Source organism: Danio rerio, chromosome 18 (assembly GCF_049306965.1).
Source record: "Danio rerio strain Tuebingen ecotype United States chromosome 18, GRCz12tu, whole genome shotgun sequence".
NCBI classification, from domain to species: domain Eukaryota; kingdom Metazoa; phylum Chordata; class Actinopteri; order Cypriniformes; family Danionidae; genus Danio; species Danio rerio.
In genome coordinates this window covers 46,255,001-46,275,036 of record NC_133193.1, presented here as the reverse complement: position 1 = coordinate 46,275,036, position 20,036 = coordinate 46,255,001, and the positions used below count along the sequence as shown (strand labels likewise).

At 34.9% G+C, this 20,036-nt stretch overlaps 1 protein-coding gene across 13 annotated transcripts in view; it reads right to left on the bottom strand.

The window, feature by feature from the left end:
- The window catches only part of nectin1b (nectin cell adhesion molecule 1b), a 525,250-nt gene that overhangs the window by 87,775 nt on the left and 417,439 nt on the right, over nucleotides 1–20,036 (bottom strand). For 2 of the 13 annotated variants that reach the window (XM_073929161.1, XM_073929164.1), the window contains one exon: nucleotides 16,241–16,318. The exons of the other annotated variants lie outside the window; for them this stretch is intronic. In XM_073929161.1, the coding sequence (XP_073785262.1) occupies nucleotides 16,241–16,318 (78 nt within the window). The remainder of the gene's footprint in view (nucleotides 1–16,240; nucleotides 16,319–20,036) is intronic. 13 annotated transcript variants of the gene reach the window in all.

Genomic DNA, 20,036 nt, shown 5'->3' with positions numbered 1-20,036 from the left:
ACTGTCAGTAACTGGATTGCGCAGAACTCAAATATACACTCATCTATTCTCTTTAAAAAAATTGCCAATTATGAAGGAGTACCCTGATGAGTTGCTCTCTAATTATTTGCTTATGAAATACTAAATTAATGTTAGAGTGCTAAAAAACGATGATGCATTTTTAGAAATAGGTTATGGAGTACTTCTATCATTTGTGCGTTGGCGACAGGTCACATTGTATAGAGCAAAAGATATTGCTAATTCTAAAATGTTACTTTAAAACAAGTATTTGAACTGTCCTGGATTGTTCTGGAACAAATAACTAATGATTATATTAATTATGACCATTAGATATACCAAAAATTGTATTTTATTTCAATTCTATTTCATTTTATATAAAACACTAGAATATAGAATAAATGTCCATCAGAAGGATGCTCTCAATGTGAAATGACAGCACAGAACTGCTAGTTTGCAGTAAGTGATTTTCTATTTTCTCAGAGATAACCTAAACTTTTTTTTATTTTTTTTATTTAATTGGCACTTCTGCCACGATCACCAGCCATCTAGCCCTTGTAGAGCAATAGAAACACTCACTATCACCTGAACTCTGCCACCAAACTGAGCTACATTCCCCATCTGGCACCTCACTCTCACACCAGTTCCGGATTATCACCCTTGATTACCTACAAACAGCTAAAAGCTCATCATGGACTGATATCTCGGACTATTTATACACCACACTTGCACACACACATTGCTGAGTCTTGTTATTCTGTAGCATTACAAAGCATTCTATTGGCTAGACTTGCCTTGTTACTTGTTTATGCTGTTTCGTCACTTGTATCGACCTCTTTGCCTTTGACCATCATGATGATTTTGGATTTTCCTCATGATGCTTCTGTTTTGACCAGTGCCTGCATGACTCTGAGATAATAAACTGCATTTAGACCCTTTTGAACTCTGTTGTACCCTGACTCATGTTACAACAACCATTATAAATAAACCACATATTTGAAATCTAAACAGCTTCTTAATAATGAAAAAACTAGGGTTGTAAGATTTTCTTAGTCAACCAGTTGTCGTTCATTAAACGCCATTAGTTGACTTATTGCCTATTTAATATATTAATTTAATTAGCCAAGCAAATACAGGGGAAATAGTTTGATTTTAAGGGCTGAGAAAGAATGTCATTTGCAACAATGTTTATATGTTAAACATTAAAATCAAACATTGAATGAAAAGTGTCACAGTCACCAGGTGATCTAGCCCATGCAGATCGCCGGAGAACTACAAATCTGCCAGCAAAAGAACTACAAGATCCAGTCATGCACCACTCACACTCCTGCCCTATCCTGTCTGATTGCAAACACTCACAGCTGAAGCCGCTCATGAACTGATTACATGGATTATAAAGTCAGCACACAATCACACAGAAGGGGCTGAGTCTTGTTTATCTGTTTGTGAACATACCACGTGTTTTCCTTGCCTTGCCTTCCGTTTTTTTGACCTTTGCTTTGTTTTGTTTGTTTTATTGTTTTTCACTGTCTGCTGCCTGCCTTCTGACAATTCGCCTGTTAATTTGCACGTGTTGACCATTGCTTGCCTGACTATTCAAAATAAACCTGCATTTAGATCCGCACTCCCTTTGTCCAGCGTCACTTCACACTACAAAAAGATTGTCGTGGAAACTCTAGTACATCCAGATTCATTCATAGTACACACATTCATAATGCAATGACTGTGCTTTTTAGTGATTGTGAAGTAACTGTTTTTAAAATTTGTTTATACTGAAAAACTATGCAATTTCAAAAGTATTCAGCATGGATGGATGAATGAACTAGTGGTTTGATTCTAAATATAGATTAATTCATTAAAAAGAGTTAATTCAGGAACAAATTAAAGCACAATTTTAATGCAAAGTCATTTAGTGATTTAATATTACTATATTCAGAATATAACTATAATGTAATTGTTATTGTTATTATTATTATTATTTATTTATTTATCTATCATTTTATTATTATTACTATTATTATTATACATTTTATTTATTATTATTATTATCATTATTATTATTATCCATTATTATTATTATTATTATTATTATTATTATTATTTTATAGTTATTATTATATTTATAATTTATTATTTTTTATTATTATTACTTTACATTTTTATTTATTCATTTATTTATTATTATTTTAAATTTTATTTATTATTATTACAGTTGTTATTATTATTATTATTATTATTATTATTATTATTTAATATTAATTATTAATTATTTATTATTTATTATTATTATTATTATTATTATTATTATTATTAGTAGTAGTAGTAGTAGTAGTAGTAGTAATATTAGTAGTAGTTGTAGTAATAGTAGTTGTTGTTGTGGTAGTGGTATATTCATTCAGATTTAATGCCATTAGGTTAAATTATTATAAATTCAATCATTCATTCATTTTCTTTTCGGCTTAGTCCCTTTATTAATCTGGGGTCGCCACAGTGGAATGAACCACCAACTTATCCAGTATATGTTTTACATAGCGGATGCCCTTCCAGCTGTAATCCATCACTGGGAAGCACCTATACACACCCAATCAAACACATACAATACGGAAAATGAAGCTTACCCATTTCACCTTTAACACATGTCTTTGAACTTGTGGGTAAACCACAGCACCCGCGAAGACTGGGAGAAGACGCAAACTCCACACAAAAAATAATGCCAACTGATCCAGCCGAGGCTTGAACCAGCAACCTTTTTGCTGTGAGGCCATAGCGCTACCCTCTGTGCCACTGTGTCTCTTTTAAATCATTCATTCAGGTTAAATTATTATATTAATACTAATTTTAGCTGGCTTCCAACAAATCATTAAAAATGCATTACTTAAATGCAGCTATTTTTGTTAGTTACTTGAATTGCAGATGACTAGTTTTCCAAAAGAGTCATTTGACTACAGTTAGCTTTCACATAATTTCCCCCAAATGCATCTAGGGATGTGCCTATGACGCCCTAATGTGCTAATTAATCCTGCAATTAAAGCTCTGTCATAATTTACAAATTTGTTGTTCCAAGCCCATAAAGCGTGCCTTTCTGTATTTCCGTAGATGGTGTACACTATTTCCCATGCATTTGTGCATGAATGACAACTTAAATCCCAGCCTATTTCTCATGAAAAGACTTCAGAAGACTTGAAATGTAGTGCATTAGTCATCTGGACCACTTTCATGGAGCTTTCTTTGTCATTTTAAAGCTTTCACAGCTCCAGTTTGCATTCAGCTTCATTATATAGAAAAGAAATCGCCAGAATATTCTTCGAAAATTCTCCTGTTCCATTGAAGAGGCGGGAAAAAGCATATATATGATAGATATGACAGACTTTTCACCTTTTGAGTCAACAAATCATTTAAAATGCTGTCTACGTAGGTACCTCACTAGGTTTTGGAAAAGCTAGAGAGTATGTTTTTTCGTGTGAGAGACAGAAACAGAGATTTGCAGAAGGATAAGCCTTGACAGACAGCGTCACTTCCAGATGCACCATTATCTCTCTTCAAAGGGACAAAATAATGAAAGGCAGCTAAATAATTCAGAAACTTTCTCCTTTCCAGCCTTTCTTTTCATAGAAAAGGATCACTCCCCTCTTTGATCCCATTCTGAATTCCGCGCGCTCGCTCTCTATAGAGAAAATTGATGTAATTATTGATCCAATTAGACTTATGAGGTACCACAGTGGTTTACCTTTTTTCCTTTATTGGGTCTCAAGAATAGTGCTTTAATTCAAATGTGTACCTGGTATGAATCACAGCCCTGAACAATTGATTGGGCTTCTAAAATCCACCAGGAATGAAAGGCTACAGAGACACAGCAAGTAAAAAATAACTCGTGTTTCTACAGGCCTGTAGCCAGCTATGAGGTCACTAAGGTCTGGGCCTTCGTATTCTTTTATGTTCAAAAATAAAACTTAAAAGTTGTAAAGGTCATTGCACCCTGAATCTGGAAAATTCATCTGAAAATTTGGCGTGTTAAAAATGCATTTGACCTCATGTTGTGTCAATCTACGCAATGCCTCTGAATCTTCGGTCCATTTTGAAGTAAAAAAATACTGAAAAAAAAAAAATTCTAAAATTTTTCCCTTTTTTTTTGCATCTGTAAAAATTATTTTGAGAGGGTTTTGAGGGTTCAGAGCCATCGTACACACAAAAGCCAAAATCTAGAATGCTGTTACTTGCAGCACAGGACTATAAATAAATTACTTTGCAAAAGCAAAACCATTATGAGCGGGTAACACTTGGGTGTAATTAAAACTCCAAAGATAACATGACACATAAAACCATTATAAAATATTTGAGAAGAAAAGAAAAAATAAATATTTGAAGTTCTAAAGGTCATTGCACCCTGAATCTGGAAAATTCATCTGGATTTTTGGCTTGTTAAAAAATAGAGGACGTCAAGATGATATCAAATTGATACTGTAGCCAAATGTCATGGGGAGGTTGCATTTTGTTGATAAATGTAAATCGTGTTGACATCGGAACCCAACGTCAGGCCGACAATATCTAATCTAAAATCAACCGAATATCAACGTCTAAATATATTACAGCTTGACTTTGCGTGGATGTTACCACTATGATATCAAATGTTGGCTTGACGTTTTGTTTCATTTGACGTTGCTATTAGGTGTCACAATAACAGTGGCCTTAAACACTGGCTAGACATTGAATTTTGGTCACCTGACATTGTGACCAAAATCTTACTTAATATTAAAGTCTTATGACGTTGTGTGCCTGCTTGGCATTTCCACAATGCCTCTAAAACTTCTCTCCATGTTAAAGAAAAATCCTGCTCTGGCTTGTTTTTTTTCTCTCCCTTTTTTGCATTTATAAAAAGCATTTTGAGAGGGTTTTGAGGGTTCAGAGCCATTGTATAAGCATACATCCAAAATGCTGTTACTTTCAGCACAGAACTTGTTTTTTTAAATACTTTACTGACAGTGAAAATCAATTATTTTGCAAAAGCAAAACCATTATGTGCTTGTAACACTTTTGTTGTAATTAAAACATCACAGATAACATGACACATAAAACCATTATGTAATATTTGAGAGGAAAATAAAAGAACAAAGAAATAGTTTTAAAGGTCATTGAGTCTGGAAGATTTTGGGTATGTTAAAAAATGCATTTGACCTCAAGATGTGTCAATCATATTTACACAAGTCCTTTGAAACTTCAGTCCAATTTAAAGAAAAAAAAAAAAGATCTTATCTGGCTATTTGTTTCCCTTTTTGCATCGGTAACAAGCATTTTGAGAGAATTTTGAGGGTTCAGATCCATCCTACGGTACAAGCAAAAGCCAAATTCCAGAATGCTGTTACTTGCAGCAAAGGACTTGTTTTTTAAATACTATACTGACAGGTGTAATCAAAGCCCCACAGATAATATGACACATAAAACCATTATAAAATATTTGAGAAGAAAAGAAAAGAAAAGAAAAATTTGAAGTTCTAAAGGTCATTGTACCCTAAATCTGGAAAATTCTTCCAAATTTGTGACGTTAAAAAATACATTTGACTTGTTTGTCAAAAATGTTGTTTGTCAAACTTGACAAATTGTGTCCAGTATCCAGCAGGCACAGGGCGTCAAGTTTACATCAGATTGATGTTGTATATATATATATAATAATTATTATTTTTTTTTTTTTTGAGAAGGAGAGAGGAGAACAAACTGGTTTCAGTAGTTAGTCAACATCACTGGTTATATTGACTATGCATGGAATACGAATTAATACAAATCGGACTCCCTGTGCAAGGTTTCTGTGCTTGATATATATATATATTTTTTTGCATACAAGTACGAAAAAAGAAATGCACATTAAAAAATCCAGACTTCAGTGTGAACCGTCAAGATGCTTGTCACTACCTCATCTAACTTTTGCAGATCACTAAAGAGCTACACATCTGCCACTATATCAAATACAACTCCCAGAAGTTTTTGCATTCACACACCAGCTCCTGATTCCTTCTGATTACACACACACAGCTGGAAGCTCATGATGGACTAGTTACTGGGACTATAAAGTCAACTCATTCACACACTCTTTGCTGAGTCTTCTTATACTGTAAGTGAGAATTACGAAGCGTTTACTTGTCCTGGTGTTTCTGACCTTTGCTTTGTTTATAAATTTATGTTGTTTTCCTGCCTGTCCCGACCATTAGCCTTTACTCTGACTACGCATTTGGTTTATCTGCATGCTACTGTCTGTCCCTGTTTTGACCTTTGCCTGCCTAACAATTCTCTTAATAAACTGCACTTGGACCCTGAACTCTATTGTACCCTGACTCATTACACTGTCTCACAGCAGCTGTCAAATGCACACTCAGTGAAGCAGCTCATAAGGAAAGTGCTGCAGACAAATATAGTTCTTACAAACATTGTGTCATTAGACTTAATACTATACTGACAGCGTAAATAAATTATTTTGGTTTTTAATAAATTAAAATGAGCAAATTTAGAATCAACGATTTCATATGTTTCCTAAACTTATATTTTAGCTTTTTTGGTACTTTTAATAGAGGATTTTTTTTCTCAAAGCAATATCTGGCAACACTGCATACATGGCAATTAAACTGACAGTTGGCAGTCAAACAAGAGTCTGTGCCGCATGGATGGTCTATTACTTTGAAGGCCATATTCAGTAAGAAAGCAACAGTTATTGTGATATTATCTGTACAAAACTGTGAAGCGAAATGAAATCTATAGCATTATCCTCTTGTACAACAGATCTGTAAAGCAACAGATATTAAAACACTGGATGTTGATTATATAGTATGCTATTTCATCAAGTTTAGTACCGTTAGTAAACTAACCATTTAAAGATAAAGTAAACCCCGGGTACGGTCATGCTGTCCAGGGAAATTTTAACTGTATTTTTCTTAAATGACTCATGCTGTATAACATTTTCAACAATCTTCAGTTTACTGGAATCAATGATTCTTATTTAAAAATTAATTAAATAATAAGGCAGATTAACAGGATGAAAAGGAAAACGGTTAAGCCAACAGTTTAGCAAATTAGTTGCTTTATCTTCACCTAAAAGCAAAACCATTATAGGCTTGTAACACTTAGGTGTAATTAAAACCCCACAGATAAGATGAAACACAAAACCATTATATAATAATTGAGAAGAGAAGAAAAGAAAAGAAGAAGAAAAAAAAAACAATGCAGCATTTCACACCATGGTAAAAGGTGTAAAACATGACTTTTAGTACTATTGTACTATTTCACAACTTTTATAAATTGAAACCATGTAGAAATATGACTTTCAGTAAAGTCACATATCTGACCAAGGATTCAGCTGACAAATTTGAATTTTGTGCAATTACTATACAGTAAGTGTGTGTGTTTGTATCATTGAGAGAGCACGTAAACAAGAGATTCTGCTCTTTGTACGATTGAACTTATTTTTTGTGGCAAATTTTCATTGAAAAAAATTGTCATTTGTATGCTGTTTCCTGTTTTTGGAAACTGTATTTATCTGTAAAAGTGATTCTGCATGAATCAAAACGTTGTTTTTATTTTCTTTAACTAAAATCTGTTTATCTGCATATCTGTCGGTCAAATGAGAATATGATGTTTAGATCTATTCATCAACAAATCTGCATAATATTATGGTCAACCCTCCATCTGTCCATTCATCCATCCATCTATCTATCCATCCATCTACATATTAGTGTTTATCTATCCGTTCATCCATCCATCCATCCATCCATCCATCCATCCATCCATCCATCCATCCATCCATCCATCCATCCATCATTCTGCATATAAGTACATTTATCTAACCATCTATCTATAAATCTATTTATATTAGTCAGTGTATTTAACCATTCATCCATCCATCCATCCATCTGCATTAGTCTTTTTATCCATCCATCCATTCATCCACCCACCCATCCATCCATCCCTTCATCCATCCATCCATCCATCCCTCCGGATAACTATCCATCAATTCATCCATCTGCATTAGTCTTTTTATCCATCCATCCACCCATGCATCCATCCATCCATCCGCATAACTATCCATCCATCCATCCATCTGCATATTAGTCCATCCATCCATCCATCCATCCATCCATCCATCTAATTGCATATTAGTCTGTTTATCTAACCATCCACCCGTCCATCCATCAGTCCTAATTATCCATTGATGTATCATCTATTCATCCATCCATCCATCCATCCATCCATCCATCCATCCATCCATCCATCCATCCATCCATGCATTCATCCATCCAACTGCATATTAGTCTGTTTATCTAACCATCCATCAGTCCATCAATCCTAATTATCCATGTCCATCCATCCATCCATCCATCCATCCATCCATCCATCCATCCATTCATCCATCCATCCATCCATCCATCCATCCATCCATCCATCTTAATCATAAATAATGTATTTATTTATTTATTTATGTAAACATTTTTATTATGTATTTATTGTTTTGTTTGTTTGAGTATACCTAAACAAAACTACTATTTACAATAAGCCAATAAAAATAACTAAATACAAAGATTTTTGGCCACAGTGTTAGTTAGTCGGGTGAGTAGTTGAAAGTTAAATATAAATCCATAGACCGTGTCAAATGCAAATGTCAATCCAGTAGATCCAGTAATTATGTAGACATTAGTGTTCTGACATGAACAGGCCTATAGGTCGACTGGTTCATACAGAGACTTGAACCTATATGAATGATGATGTAGCCACTGTTTACAGGAACAGAGAAGTAGAGGTTTTGACGAGGATGTCTGGCCACCTTCACAACCTGGCCTTCTCCTTGGTCTGTCGGCCACGAAAGGCTCAGGGCAGCTTAAGAGGGGAGATTTGACAGGGATAGAGAGAAAAACATAGCTAATCCCTGCTCTGAAAAGAGTAATCTATGAGAAAGGGTTAGGATGAAGGGAGGAGAGACAGAAGGAGAGGGGAAAAAAAAAGCAAAATTACTTTCTGGAATCCTTTGACAAAGGAAGTGAGGCTATCAATTGAGAGATGCTGTCTAAATCCGGAGAGAAGAAGAGAAGGTTTAAATATGATGTCTTTTTTTTTGCAATAAGAGTAACAACCCAGCTTGCTGCTGAAGCCAAGTTTATTTTGTTTGTCTTTATGACTTCAGGTCCAGATCTTCGTGGGCAGGATGTGAAGTGAGGCCAGTCTCCGGTACCTCCATTGATCTCTGTTGATCACAATCTTATTTGGTAATTTAAATGCTAATGCCACTTCTAATTGTGCAACAGGGGAATTGCAATCTGATATGGTGGAGCAAATGATTAGCTGGTCTTTTGTCTCAGGCTTCAGCGCCTGATTTAAAATGACTGGTAAAAGTGTGAGGAAATGACATTTAGGACACTACAAATGTGAGATTCCTAATATTCAGATTTAGGCTAAAATGAATAATCCATCTATTCATACATATATCCATTTATACATATCTATGTATTTGCATATTTTTCCATCTGCATATCCATTCACTCATTCATCCATACATCCATCCACATATTTATGTATGGATTAACATATCTATGTATGATTGTTCACATTGATCTCTCCATCTATCCATCCTTCCTTCCATCCATTCATCCATTCACAAAACTGTCCGTCCATCTGGATATTAATCTGTTTATCTAACCATCCATCCAACCAACCATCCATCCACATTATTATCCACATAACTATCTATTTATCCATCCATCTACATATTAGTCTATCCATCCATCCATCCACAGTATTATCCACATAATTATCCATTTATCCATCCATCTACATATTAGTCTATCCATCCATCCATCATCCATCCATCCATCCATCCATCCAACCATCCATCCATCCATCCATCCATCCATCCACATTATTATCCACATAACAATCTATTTATCCATCCATCTACATATTAGTCTATCCATCCATCCATCCATCCACATTATTATCCACATAATTACCCATTTATTCATCCATCTACATATTAGTCTATCCATCCATGCATCATCCATCCATCCATCCATCCAACCATCCATCCATCCATCCATCCATCATCCACATTATTATCCACATAACTATCTATTTATCCATCCATCTACATATTAGTCTATCCATCCATCCATCCATCCATCCATCCATCCATCCATCCATCCACATCATTATCCACATAATTATCCATTTATCCATCCATCTACATATTAGTCTATCCATCCATCCATCCATCATCCATCCATCCATCCATCCATCCATCCATCCATCCATCCATCCATCCATCCATCCATCCACATTATTATCCACATAATTATCCATTTATCCATCCATCTACATATTAGTCTATCCATCCATCCATCATCCATCCATCCAACCATCCATCCATCCACATTATTATCCACATAACTATCTATTTATCCATCCATCTACATATTAGTCTATTCCTCCATCCATCCATCCACATTATTATCCACATAATTATCCATTTATCCATCCATCTACATATTAGTCTATCCATCCATCCATCCATCCATCCATCCATCCATCCATCCACATTATTATCCACATAACTACACATTTATCCATCCATCTACATATTAGTATATTCATCCATCCATCCGTCCATCCATTTGCATATTAGTCAGTTTATCTAACTATCCATCCATCCATCTATTCATCCACATAATTATCCATCCAACTAAGCATTCCTCCATGCATCTGCATATAAGTCAGTTTATTTATCCATCCACCCATCCACCCATCCATGGTCAGTTTATCTAACTATCCATCCACATAACTATACATTCATCCACCTATCCAAATGCATTTTAGTCTGTTTATTCATCCATTCATCCATCCAATAACTATCAATCCAGCCATCTGCATATTAGTCCATTTATCAAACTACCATCCATCCATCCATCCATCCAACTGTACCTACTTGGAGATGGTTGCTGAGATATTTGGATTGCTGTGAAATATCTTCAAGGAAACCCAAAATCAATCAATAATGTTGTTTTGTGTTGATAATCAACTCTGTCCTAGCCCTGTCACTGTACCACGCTCTCTTCTAGAGCACGGAAGTTAAATTATTGCCGCGGAGCCTTTAATATCACTCCAGCCTTGGTTGCCAGAAGTCGATACCAGCCCACTTCTGGACCAAACTGCTCTCAAAAATCAAACAGTGGCACATTATTATCGTACCCACAGGAACACATTTAGAGTCAAGGAAATAGATTGCATCGATTATAAATCTCTGTGTCAACATAAAATGAACTACTATCACAAAATCATCCCTGGGGACAGAAATGACGCCTTATTGCATTGTGCTTTTATCTGTTTTCACAGACTGTCCATCCAGTGATTGACTCCTTGAATTGCCAGTAGCGTTTTTAATGATCACCGGCCAACAGTTGTGCCATTTATGCCGTCACGAGGATGGAAAATTATGGGAATTAACTATTTCTGACACATCACTGTAAAGCCATTAAGCTCACATACTATATTCTTATCAACGTCGATGTTATCAGACACTTTGTTAGAACTTTAAAAAGTTTGGATTTGTATTTCACCTTGATTTCTAGACTAGTCCATTATGAAGTTTAAACAGCATGAACCAACCTCACACTGAACAGCTCAATCCTTAGAAGAGAAGCAGTCAGTCAAGTTTACATTATTTTGTAAATGAATATCTAGTTTAATGAAATATATATATATATATATATATATATATATATATATATATATATATATATATATATATATATATATATATATATATATATATATATATAAATAACTCTATTAATGTAACGATTGTGAAGAAAAGGGCATGTTTTACTAAAGTTTTGAAAACTAGGGCACCAACATCTTGGAATATCGCTGTGTTTGATATTACAGGATTGGTTTGAGGTAACGTAATGTAATGTAATGTAATGTCATGTCTATATATATATATATATATATATATATATATATATATATATATATATATATATATATATATATATATATATATATATATATATATATATATATATATATATATATGTATATTGTTAGCCCATTCATCATGTATAGCCTTACATCCAGATCGCTTCACAATCATGAGGGGGTTCCTCCACACCACCACCAGTGTGCAGCATCGACTTGGATGATGCGACTGCAATCACAGAACAATGCCTGTATACCTACCGCACATCAACTATCTGTAGAGAGACAGTGACAAAGCAACTTGATGAATGGGGATGATTGGGAATCGTAACCCCGCTGGTTCTACACCACCCAAGCCGCTCCAACTGTCTGCATGGGAGTCGTTTGCTCTAACAAAGAGTCTAAAGAACATGGCCTCTAGAGTCTGTTGCTAGAGCACCTTTTAAAGGTCAGAAAAGTGAGGTTTACCTGCACAGCACTTCACTAGCTGGCCTCCGTTACACTCACCCCTCTAAACCTCACGCCAATCCATGTCACGGCACCAGTATAACCCCACCGGTCCTACACCACCCAACTCGCTCCGACCTGGGATCAAACCGACAACTGTCCACATAGGAGTCGGTTGCTCTAACAAGGAGGCTAAAGTCCATGGCTCCTAGTGTCTGTCTCTAGAGCACCTTTAGAAGTCCGAGAAGTGAGGTTTACCTGCACAGCCCTTCACTAGCTGGCCTCCGTTACCCCTCTAAACCTCACTCCCATCCAGGTACTGGCACCAATTTAACCCCGCCGGTCCTACATCACCCAACCTGCTCCGAGCTGGCATCGAACTGTCGACTGTTCGCATGGGAGTCTGTTGTTTTAACAAGGATGCCATGACCATGGCCTCTAGCATCTGTTGCAAGAGCACCTATTAAAGGTCAGAGAAATGAGGTTTACCTGCACAGCACTTCTTTAGCTGGCCTCCGCTACACTGACCCCCTTAAACTCACTCCCATCTGGGTCATAACACCAATGTAACCCCGATGATTCTACACCATCTGGGATTGAACTGGCGGCCATCTACATGGAAGTCAGTTACTCTGACAAGGAGGCTAAAGACCATGCCACTAGTGTCTGTCGGTAGAGCACCTTCAGAGGTCAGAGGAGTGAGGTTCACCTTCACAGTACTTCACTAGCTGGCCTCCACAACAATCACCCCCCTAAACCTCATTTCCTCCATGTCATGGCATTAATAGAATCCCACTGGTCCTACACCACCCAACCCGCTCCGAGCTGGGATTGAACTGACGACTGTCCGCATGGGAGTCAGTTGCTCAAACAAGTAGGCTAAAGACCATGGCCTCTAGCGTATGTCATTAGAGCATCTTTTAGAGGTCAGAGAAGTAGGGTTTACCTGCACAGCACTTCACTAGCTGGCCTCCGCTACACTCAACCCTGTAAACCTCATTCCCATCTGGGTCTTGGCACCAATGTAACCCCGCTGGTTCTAAACCATGCAACCTGACAACTGTCCACATGGGAGTCGGTTGCTACAGAGGCCATGATCAGTGAGGGCTGATGGCGGACATTTGGTCAGGACACCGTGGTTAAACCTCTACTCCCTACGAGAAGTACCACAGATCTCATCAGGACCTTGGTTTACCATCTCGTTTGAAAGACAGTGCAAACTGACAGTATAGTGTCCCCTTCACTTTACTCTCCAGTAAAGTGAAGGGGACACTATACTGTCAGTGTGCACAGTCTTTTGACTGAAGTGTTAAACCAAGGTCCTGACAAGATCTGTGGTACTTCTCGAAGAGAGTAGAGGTGTAACCATTAGGACCAGGGTTAGCTCTGCTTAACTTCAGTGAGTAACCGGTCTTGGGCTGCAGGGTGATTTGGCTGTGGCATACGCAGGTGAACAGATAAAGTGGAAATAATGGACAGACCACAGAGACTGCAAAGCCTAAATTAACACAAACATTTGGTATTCCTGATGTCATGAATATGCTCTGTACATCATATCCAGACTTTAAAATATTGCACTTGATGATGTTTGGCTATGATTCACATAAAAGTGTAAGTATAAAACGATCTGAGAGTATTCTCAGTGTTAAAAGTGACCAATATAAAGCAGAAACAATCTTTTTAGTTAGTTTGAAAAAAAAAAGAAGTGAAATCTTCATCATCACACTAAAATCAATGTTTTGAAACATAAAGTCAAAGGTTTTCTATCAGACACAGAAAAACACAGTTCTACTATGGCTGAAATACGAGCAACAAGCGGCACTACTGTTCACCAGGGGCTTATATACTGGACATGCAGACAGAAACATGCTTGCAAGGCAACACAAGGAGAGAAGAGAGACCATCGGAGGTAGGAAGACGTGTTTTAGCATATTGAGCAGAGACTGCAAGCGCGGGTCAGTGTGAAATCGCTTTAAAAAGTAGACAGGAATCCTCCTGAGGAATGATTGTTACACAAATAACTTCAAAAGAGCGCATGATGAAAGTGCACTTCAAAAAGCTAAATTTTGTTGCTTGCGCATATTGTACGGCATTCTTCAGCTCTGACGACGGCAAAAATCATCCATAAACTGTATGGCATTTGGTCAAGCTAAATACTATAGCTAAAAAAAGCTATACTAAAAAAAAATGATAGGGGATTCATTCATACCAACCTATGTTTTCTGAGATGTATGTACAAATAAAGAAGACACAGGGAATGTTCAGATGTTCACATTTTGGCTTAAAGTTGGCAACTGTGTTTTTCATTCATGCAAAGTTTCTTTTAAAGACATTTACTTATCATTTAAATGGACTTCTGTCCTACTAGTTATCAACCATAAGAAAATAGAAATAAAATATTTATTTCTTATTTATTTGTGCATTTATTCATTTATTTGTTCGTCCATGCGTTTAGTTGTTTGTTTGTTTATTTATTTAATTATTTATTATTTATTTTATTTTAATTTTTTAAGGTTTTTATAGGCTACTGAATACATATATTATTTTTAATTATATACATTATAAATTATTTATTTGTATTAACTTAATTGTGTACCTTAAACTTTGCATTAAGATGGATTTTTTTATTTTGTAATCTGATTGACTTTTTATTGTATAAATATTTTGTTTAACTTTTTATTATTAAATTATTTGTATATATTATAAAAAATGTATTTGTAACTACTTAATGGTGTACCTTAAACTTTGCATTAAGACAGTTTTTTATTTTGTAATCTGATTGGCTTTTTGTTGTATAAATATTTTATTTTTATTATTTATTATTAAATTATTTATTTCTTTAATTATTATTCTTTTTTATTTCTTTAATATTATTATGCAAAAATATATATAAAAATGCTAATTTATTCTGATTTAAGAATTAAGAGCAATAATTGACAGTAAAAATAATAATAAATAACAATAAAATATTAGAATAATATGTAGAAAAATATACAGTAAATATATATATATATATATATATATATATATATATATATATATATATATATATATATATATATATATAATTTTGAGTGGCATTGATATGAGAGATGTTTTGATTTAAGAATCAAGTAAAATAATATATAGAACAAAATAACACAAAATAACAATAAAATAAAATATAGACAATTAAAATAATACAATAACATATAGAAAAAAATATAGAATAATAGAATAATATATACAAAAATATATTGAATGATAGAATAATTTTGAGTGCCTTTAAAAACAAATATATTTTGATTTAAGATTCAAGAAAAATATATTTTAATATATAAAATGTATAGAATAATATACTAATATATTAAAAAATATATAGAATAATAATAGACGAGAAAACCAAAATAAAAGGAAAATTTTTATATTTGAATGGGGAAAAAAATAATTGTTGTTTCTTGAAGTGTTACTTAAGCTTGTAGTTGTTACTCTAATATTTTACATAGTCTTTTAGTGTGACTTACTTTCTTTTTTCAAACAATCCCCATCTCTGAAGTGTACTTTGCTATTTGACTAATTGACTGATCGATTGATTAACTATAAGTCATTTACATCTGGTTTAGAACTAACTTCTCTTGTTACTCCAGGATAATGTTGCTCACAAATAATCAAGTCTCATAACTAAAAGATTAAATTTGCATTGTAACAACAAACGATTGGCAAGAATTCATCATATCCAAAAGTAATGCTCAAATGCTGCTCACACAGAGCTCAGAACAGACAGAACTCAAGATCCATCATGCCACACAGAGACTCTAGGGGGGGAACTCTGGAAAGGGGGGTCGACTAGAAGGCCGTGGCCTTTACTTTCCTGGTGGGGGATTCAGGCTTCTCTGGGGCCTCAGTCCCAGGGGCCTCTGGCTTTGTCACACAGCTATCAGCCACTGCGATGCTGGGATCCAGAGAGAGAAAGAGAGAGACTGGTTACTGAAGCAAAGCAGCATAGAAAGGCAGTGTTACAGGGAGAAAGAGAGAGAGAGAGAGAGAGAGAGAGAGAGAGAGAGAGAGAGTTGTCAAAGGTATCTTTATTCAATACATATCAAAACTGAAATGATTGAATTGATTTTTCTGCAGTATCGACACCTGCCAAACTCTCTGACGTTCAGATTTACTGCACTTCCACATGTCCACACCTCATGTCAATCAATCATTCCTATTCACTCAACTTATAGGGTCCTATCATACACCAGGCGCGATACAGCACCAGGCTCGATGTAAGAGTTTTTTTTGCTATTTTCAGACCGGTGCAGCTATCATCTTCCCAATTTGTGCCATGTTTTTTAGGTCAGGAGGGGTTCCAACACTTTTCAGCCCGTGACCTCCAAAAGAACAATGCCAGCGACTTGCAACCCCCAATATCCTCTGAGGTGATTATAAATTTATAAACCTTGCACTAAACGGCGCACACATTCCAATAGGCCCATGTCTATTTATCATTTAATTTTAAAGAATGCCACTCGGAGACCATCGTCCAGGTTCAGTTGTGGTCTCTATTTATTTTTAATGTACGTGAGTGCCGTAAAGATGTCAGAAATTTTAATCTGGTGTTTTATTTTAATTTATGTAACTATAAACAAAAAAAATCCTGTAGGTTATGGATAAAATGTGGTAATTCTAATAGTTAAAGTAAATTATTTACTTTTTTTTTTTACTCATTGTTCCCCACTTTGGGAACCACTGGTTTAGTTAGCAAATGCATTAGCACCACTTTGTAGACTTGCGCACATGGACTTAAAACCACATGCAAAACTGGGTATGATATCCTGCTGCTAAGTATTTTTTATAATTTGCCATTCAAATGGTCTGAGATGTGGTTTTCAATTAAATGACAAAAATAGGTAGATTATGAAGAAAAAAATGGTTATGGATTTATTAACACAATCTCACAGCAAATTCGTAACTTTTTTGATTTAGTAGCTAATTCTTATAAATTTGTGCAGTCTCATTTATACAATTGAGTCTGATTTATTTATCCAATGACAGTTGGGTCTAGGGTTTGGTGCCATGTGTCCTTTTTTAAAATTATACATTTTAGAACGACTGAACTCATATAATTCATACGAATTAGCCACTAAATTGACAAAACTTAAAATATGTTATGTGAGATCAGGTTTGGATATGCAGGTTACAAGAATTATGAGTAATACATTTTGCATTTTTTGGCAAACAAAACCTGTCGATGACTAAAATTGTGCAGAGTGAACTTGCCATTAAATGTCATATATCGAATAATAACAGAATAATATATATCACGCTGAAAAACTAAACATTGCAGTCAAACCTATATACTCTGGAGTAAATAACAGATGACTGTGATCAAATATTGCCTTTAGATAAGGTCTAAACAAACTACATTTCACAACAGACCACTAAACATACATCCATCATGATTCTCATAATTCTCAAACAGGCCCTATCCTAATAAAATAAACAACATATTTGCGAACTATATCTATGTTTAATTTATATCTAATCTAGTTTTGCTTTAAAAAGTCTCAAAAATACATGACGAGGTCCAACAGCTGCAGTGTTTATCAAAATATTATGTTTACTACCATCCTTGGCACTCAGTGCAGATGGAGTGATTAAGAGGCAAGAAAAGTTCTGATACTAGCAAAATATTGCAGGGTTATCGACCAATCAGATTCAAGAACCAGAAAGTTTCAAGAACTTTTGTGAAATCAACATTATGTTGCCAGGTATGTTTTGCTATATATTACAGATGACAAATTTACTCTAGGGTGCTGTCTACATTTTTGTGAATCTGAAATATGTTAATATTTTGTTGTACTGGTTCAAAATAGTCCTGATACTAGTAGAATATCGGGGGGCTATCAATCAATCAGTTTCAATAACTTGAAGTCTGATTGGAAACATATGCCTCAGCCCACATTTTTGTGAAATCTAAAATATGTTGCAAGGTATGCTTTGCTATACATTACAGATGACAAATCCACCCGAGGGCACTGTCCACACTTTTGTGAATCTGAAATGTGTACATATTTTATTGTACTGGTATCAGAACAGTTCTGATACTAGTAGAATATTGCAGGGCTATCGACCAATCAAATTCAAGAACCAGAACGTTTCAAGACCTCGGTCTGATTGAAATTATGTGCCTCAGCCTACATTTTTGTGAAATGTAAAATATGTTGACAGGTATGTTTCGATTACATTTCAGATCCAGAATCCATTCAAGGGTGCTGTCTACAAACTATATTTTCGCTTAAAAAAGTCTCAAAAATACAAGATGTGGTCTAACAGCTGCAATATTTATCAAAAATAGTGAGTTTAATACGATCATTGGCACTCACTGCTGGCGAACTGATTAAGAGGCTAGAACAGATCTGATACCAGCAGTATATTGCAGGGTTATCAACCAATCAGATTCAAGAACCAGAAAGTTTCAAGAACCCAGTGTGATGGGAAATATGTGTCTCACATTTTTGTGAAATCTAAAATATGTTGCCAGGTATGTTTCACTCGACATTTCAGATGACATAATTAGAAAAATATAAAAAAAAAAGCACTAATATTTTTTACTTTAACTGTATAAAAAACTGTATTAAAAACAACGCATGTATGATGTTTTATCACTGAAAAACAAAAATATTAAATTAAAGTATGCATACATTTTGCTATTTTAATTCATGTTGTGGCAATAGTTCCCATGAAATTGAAATTGCTATGAATAATTTTTAAGATATCACATTATATCATAAGTTAAAAAAATTCCAGCCTCATAACACCACTAGAGAACAGCTTAATGTCTTCCTAATTTATTCCTCTGAGATGAAATCAGTGTGTTTTATTTGTCTCTTTAGGCCTGCGGATTGATTGCGATGGAAAATGTGGGCAGATGCCAGGTCTTTAGCAGAATACTCCATCTTAGGTAGCATTTCACCGGGGTCGTCTGTAGCGTATTGACTCTCGACGCAGATAAAAGGTGCGCGTTAGAGCTTCATTTTGACACTTATTGCAGCTGCACAGGGTTGATTTACATTTACCGACAAACACAAGTGCTCCATTTACTGCCGGGTGGTAAATTCAGGATTCTTGAGGGAAAACGACGGCACTAAGTTAAATTATGATGATTTGGAGCCCCCCTTATTTTTTTTTCTCCTCATAAATAATGATAGTCATGGCAAACAAAAGAAATTACATTTAGGCAGGGAACATAATGCATCCTGAGTAAATCACAGAAGAAAGCAAACAAACTGCTAAGAGGGTTATACATGTGCTGATTTTTGACACGGCTATTTCCTCAGGAGCAAACGCAATGGAAAAAAAATGATAAGAGTTGGCACGGGTATGACAAGAAAAAATAATGAAAAACTAGTCACATTTAACCCTGTAATAATAATAATAATAATAATAATAATAATAATAATTATTATTATTATTATTATTATTATTATTATTATTATTTATATTATTTAAAATTTAACAGGACAGGGTATTGCAACATAATTCCCTGAAATGCATCAAACACAATCGAGACAATATTTGACTAATAAAAATACTAATATATGACACGATAAATAACAATAAGTAAAAATAATAATTATAAAACATAAAACACTATACATTATAAAATATCTATTCAACTA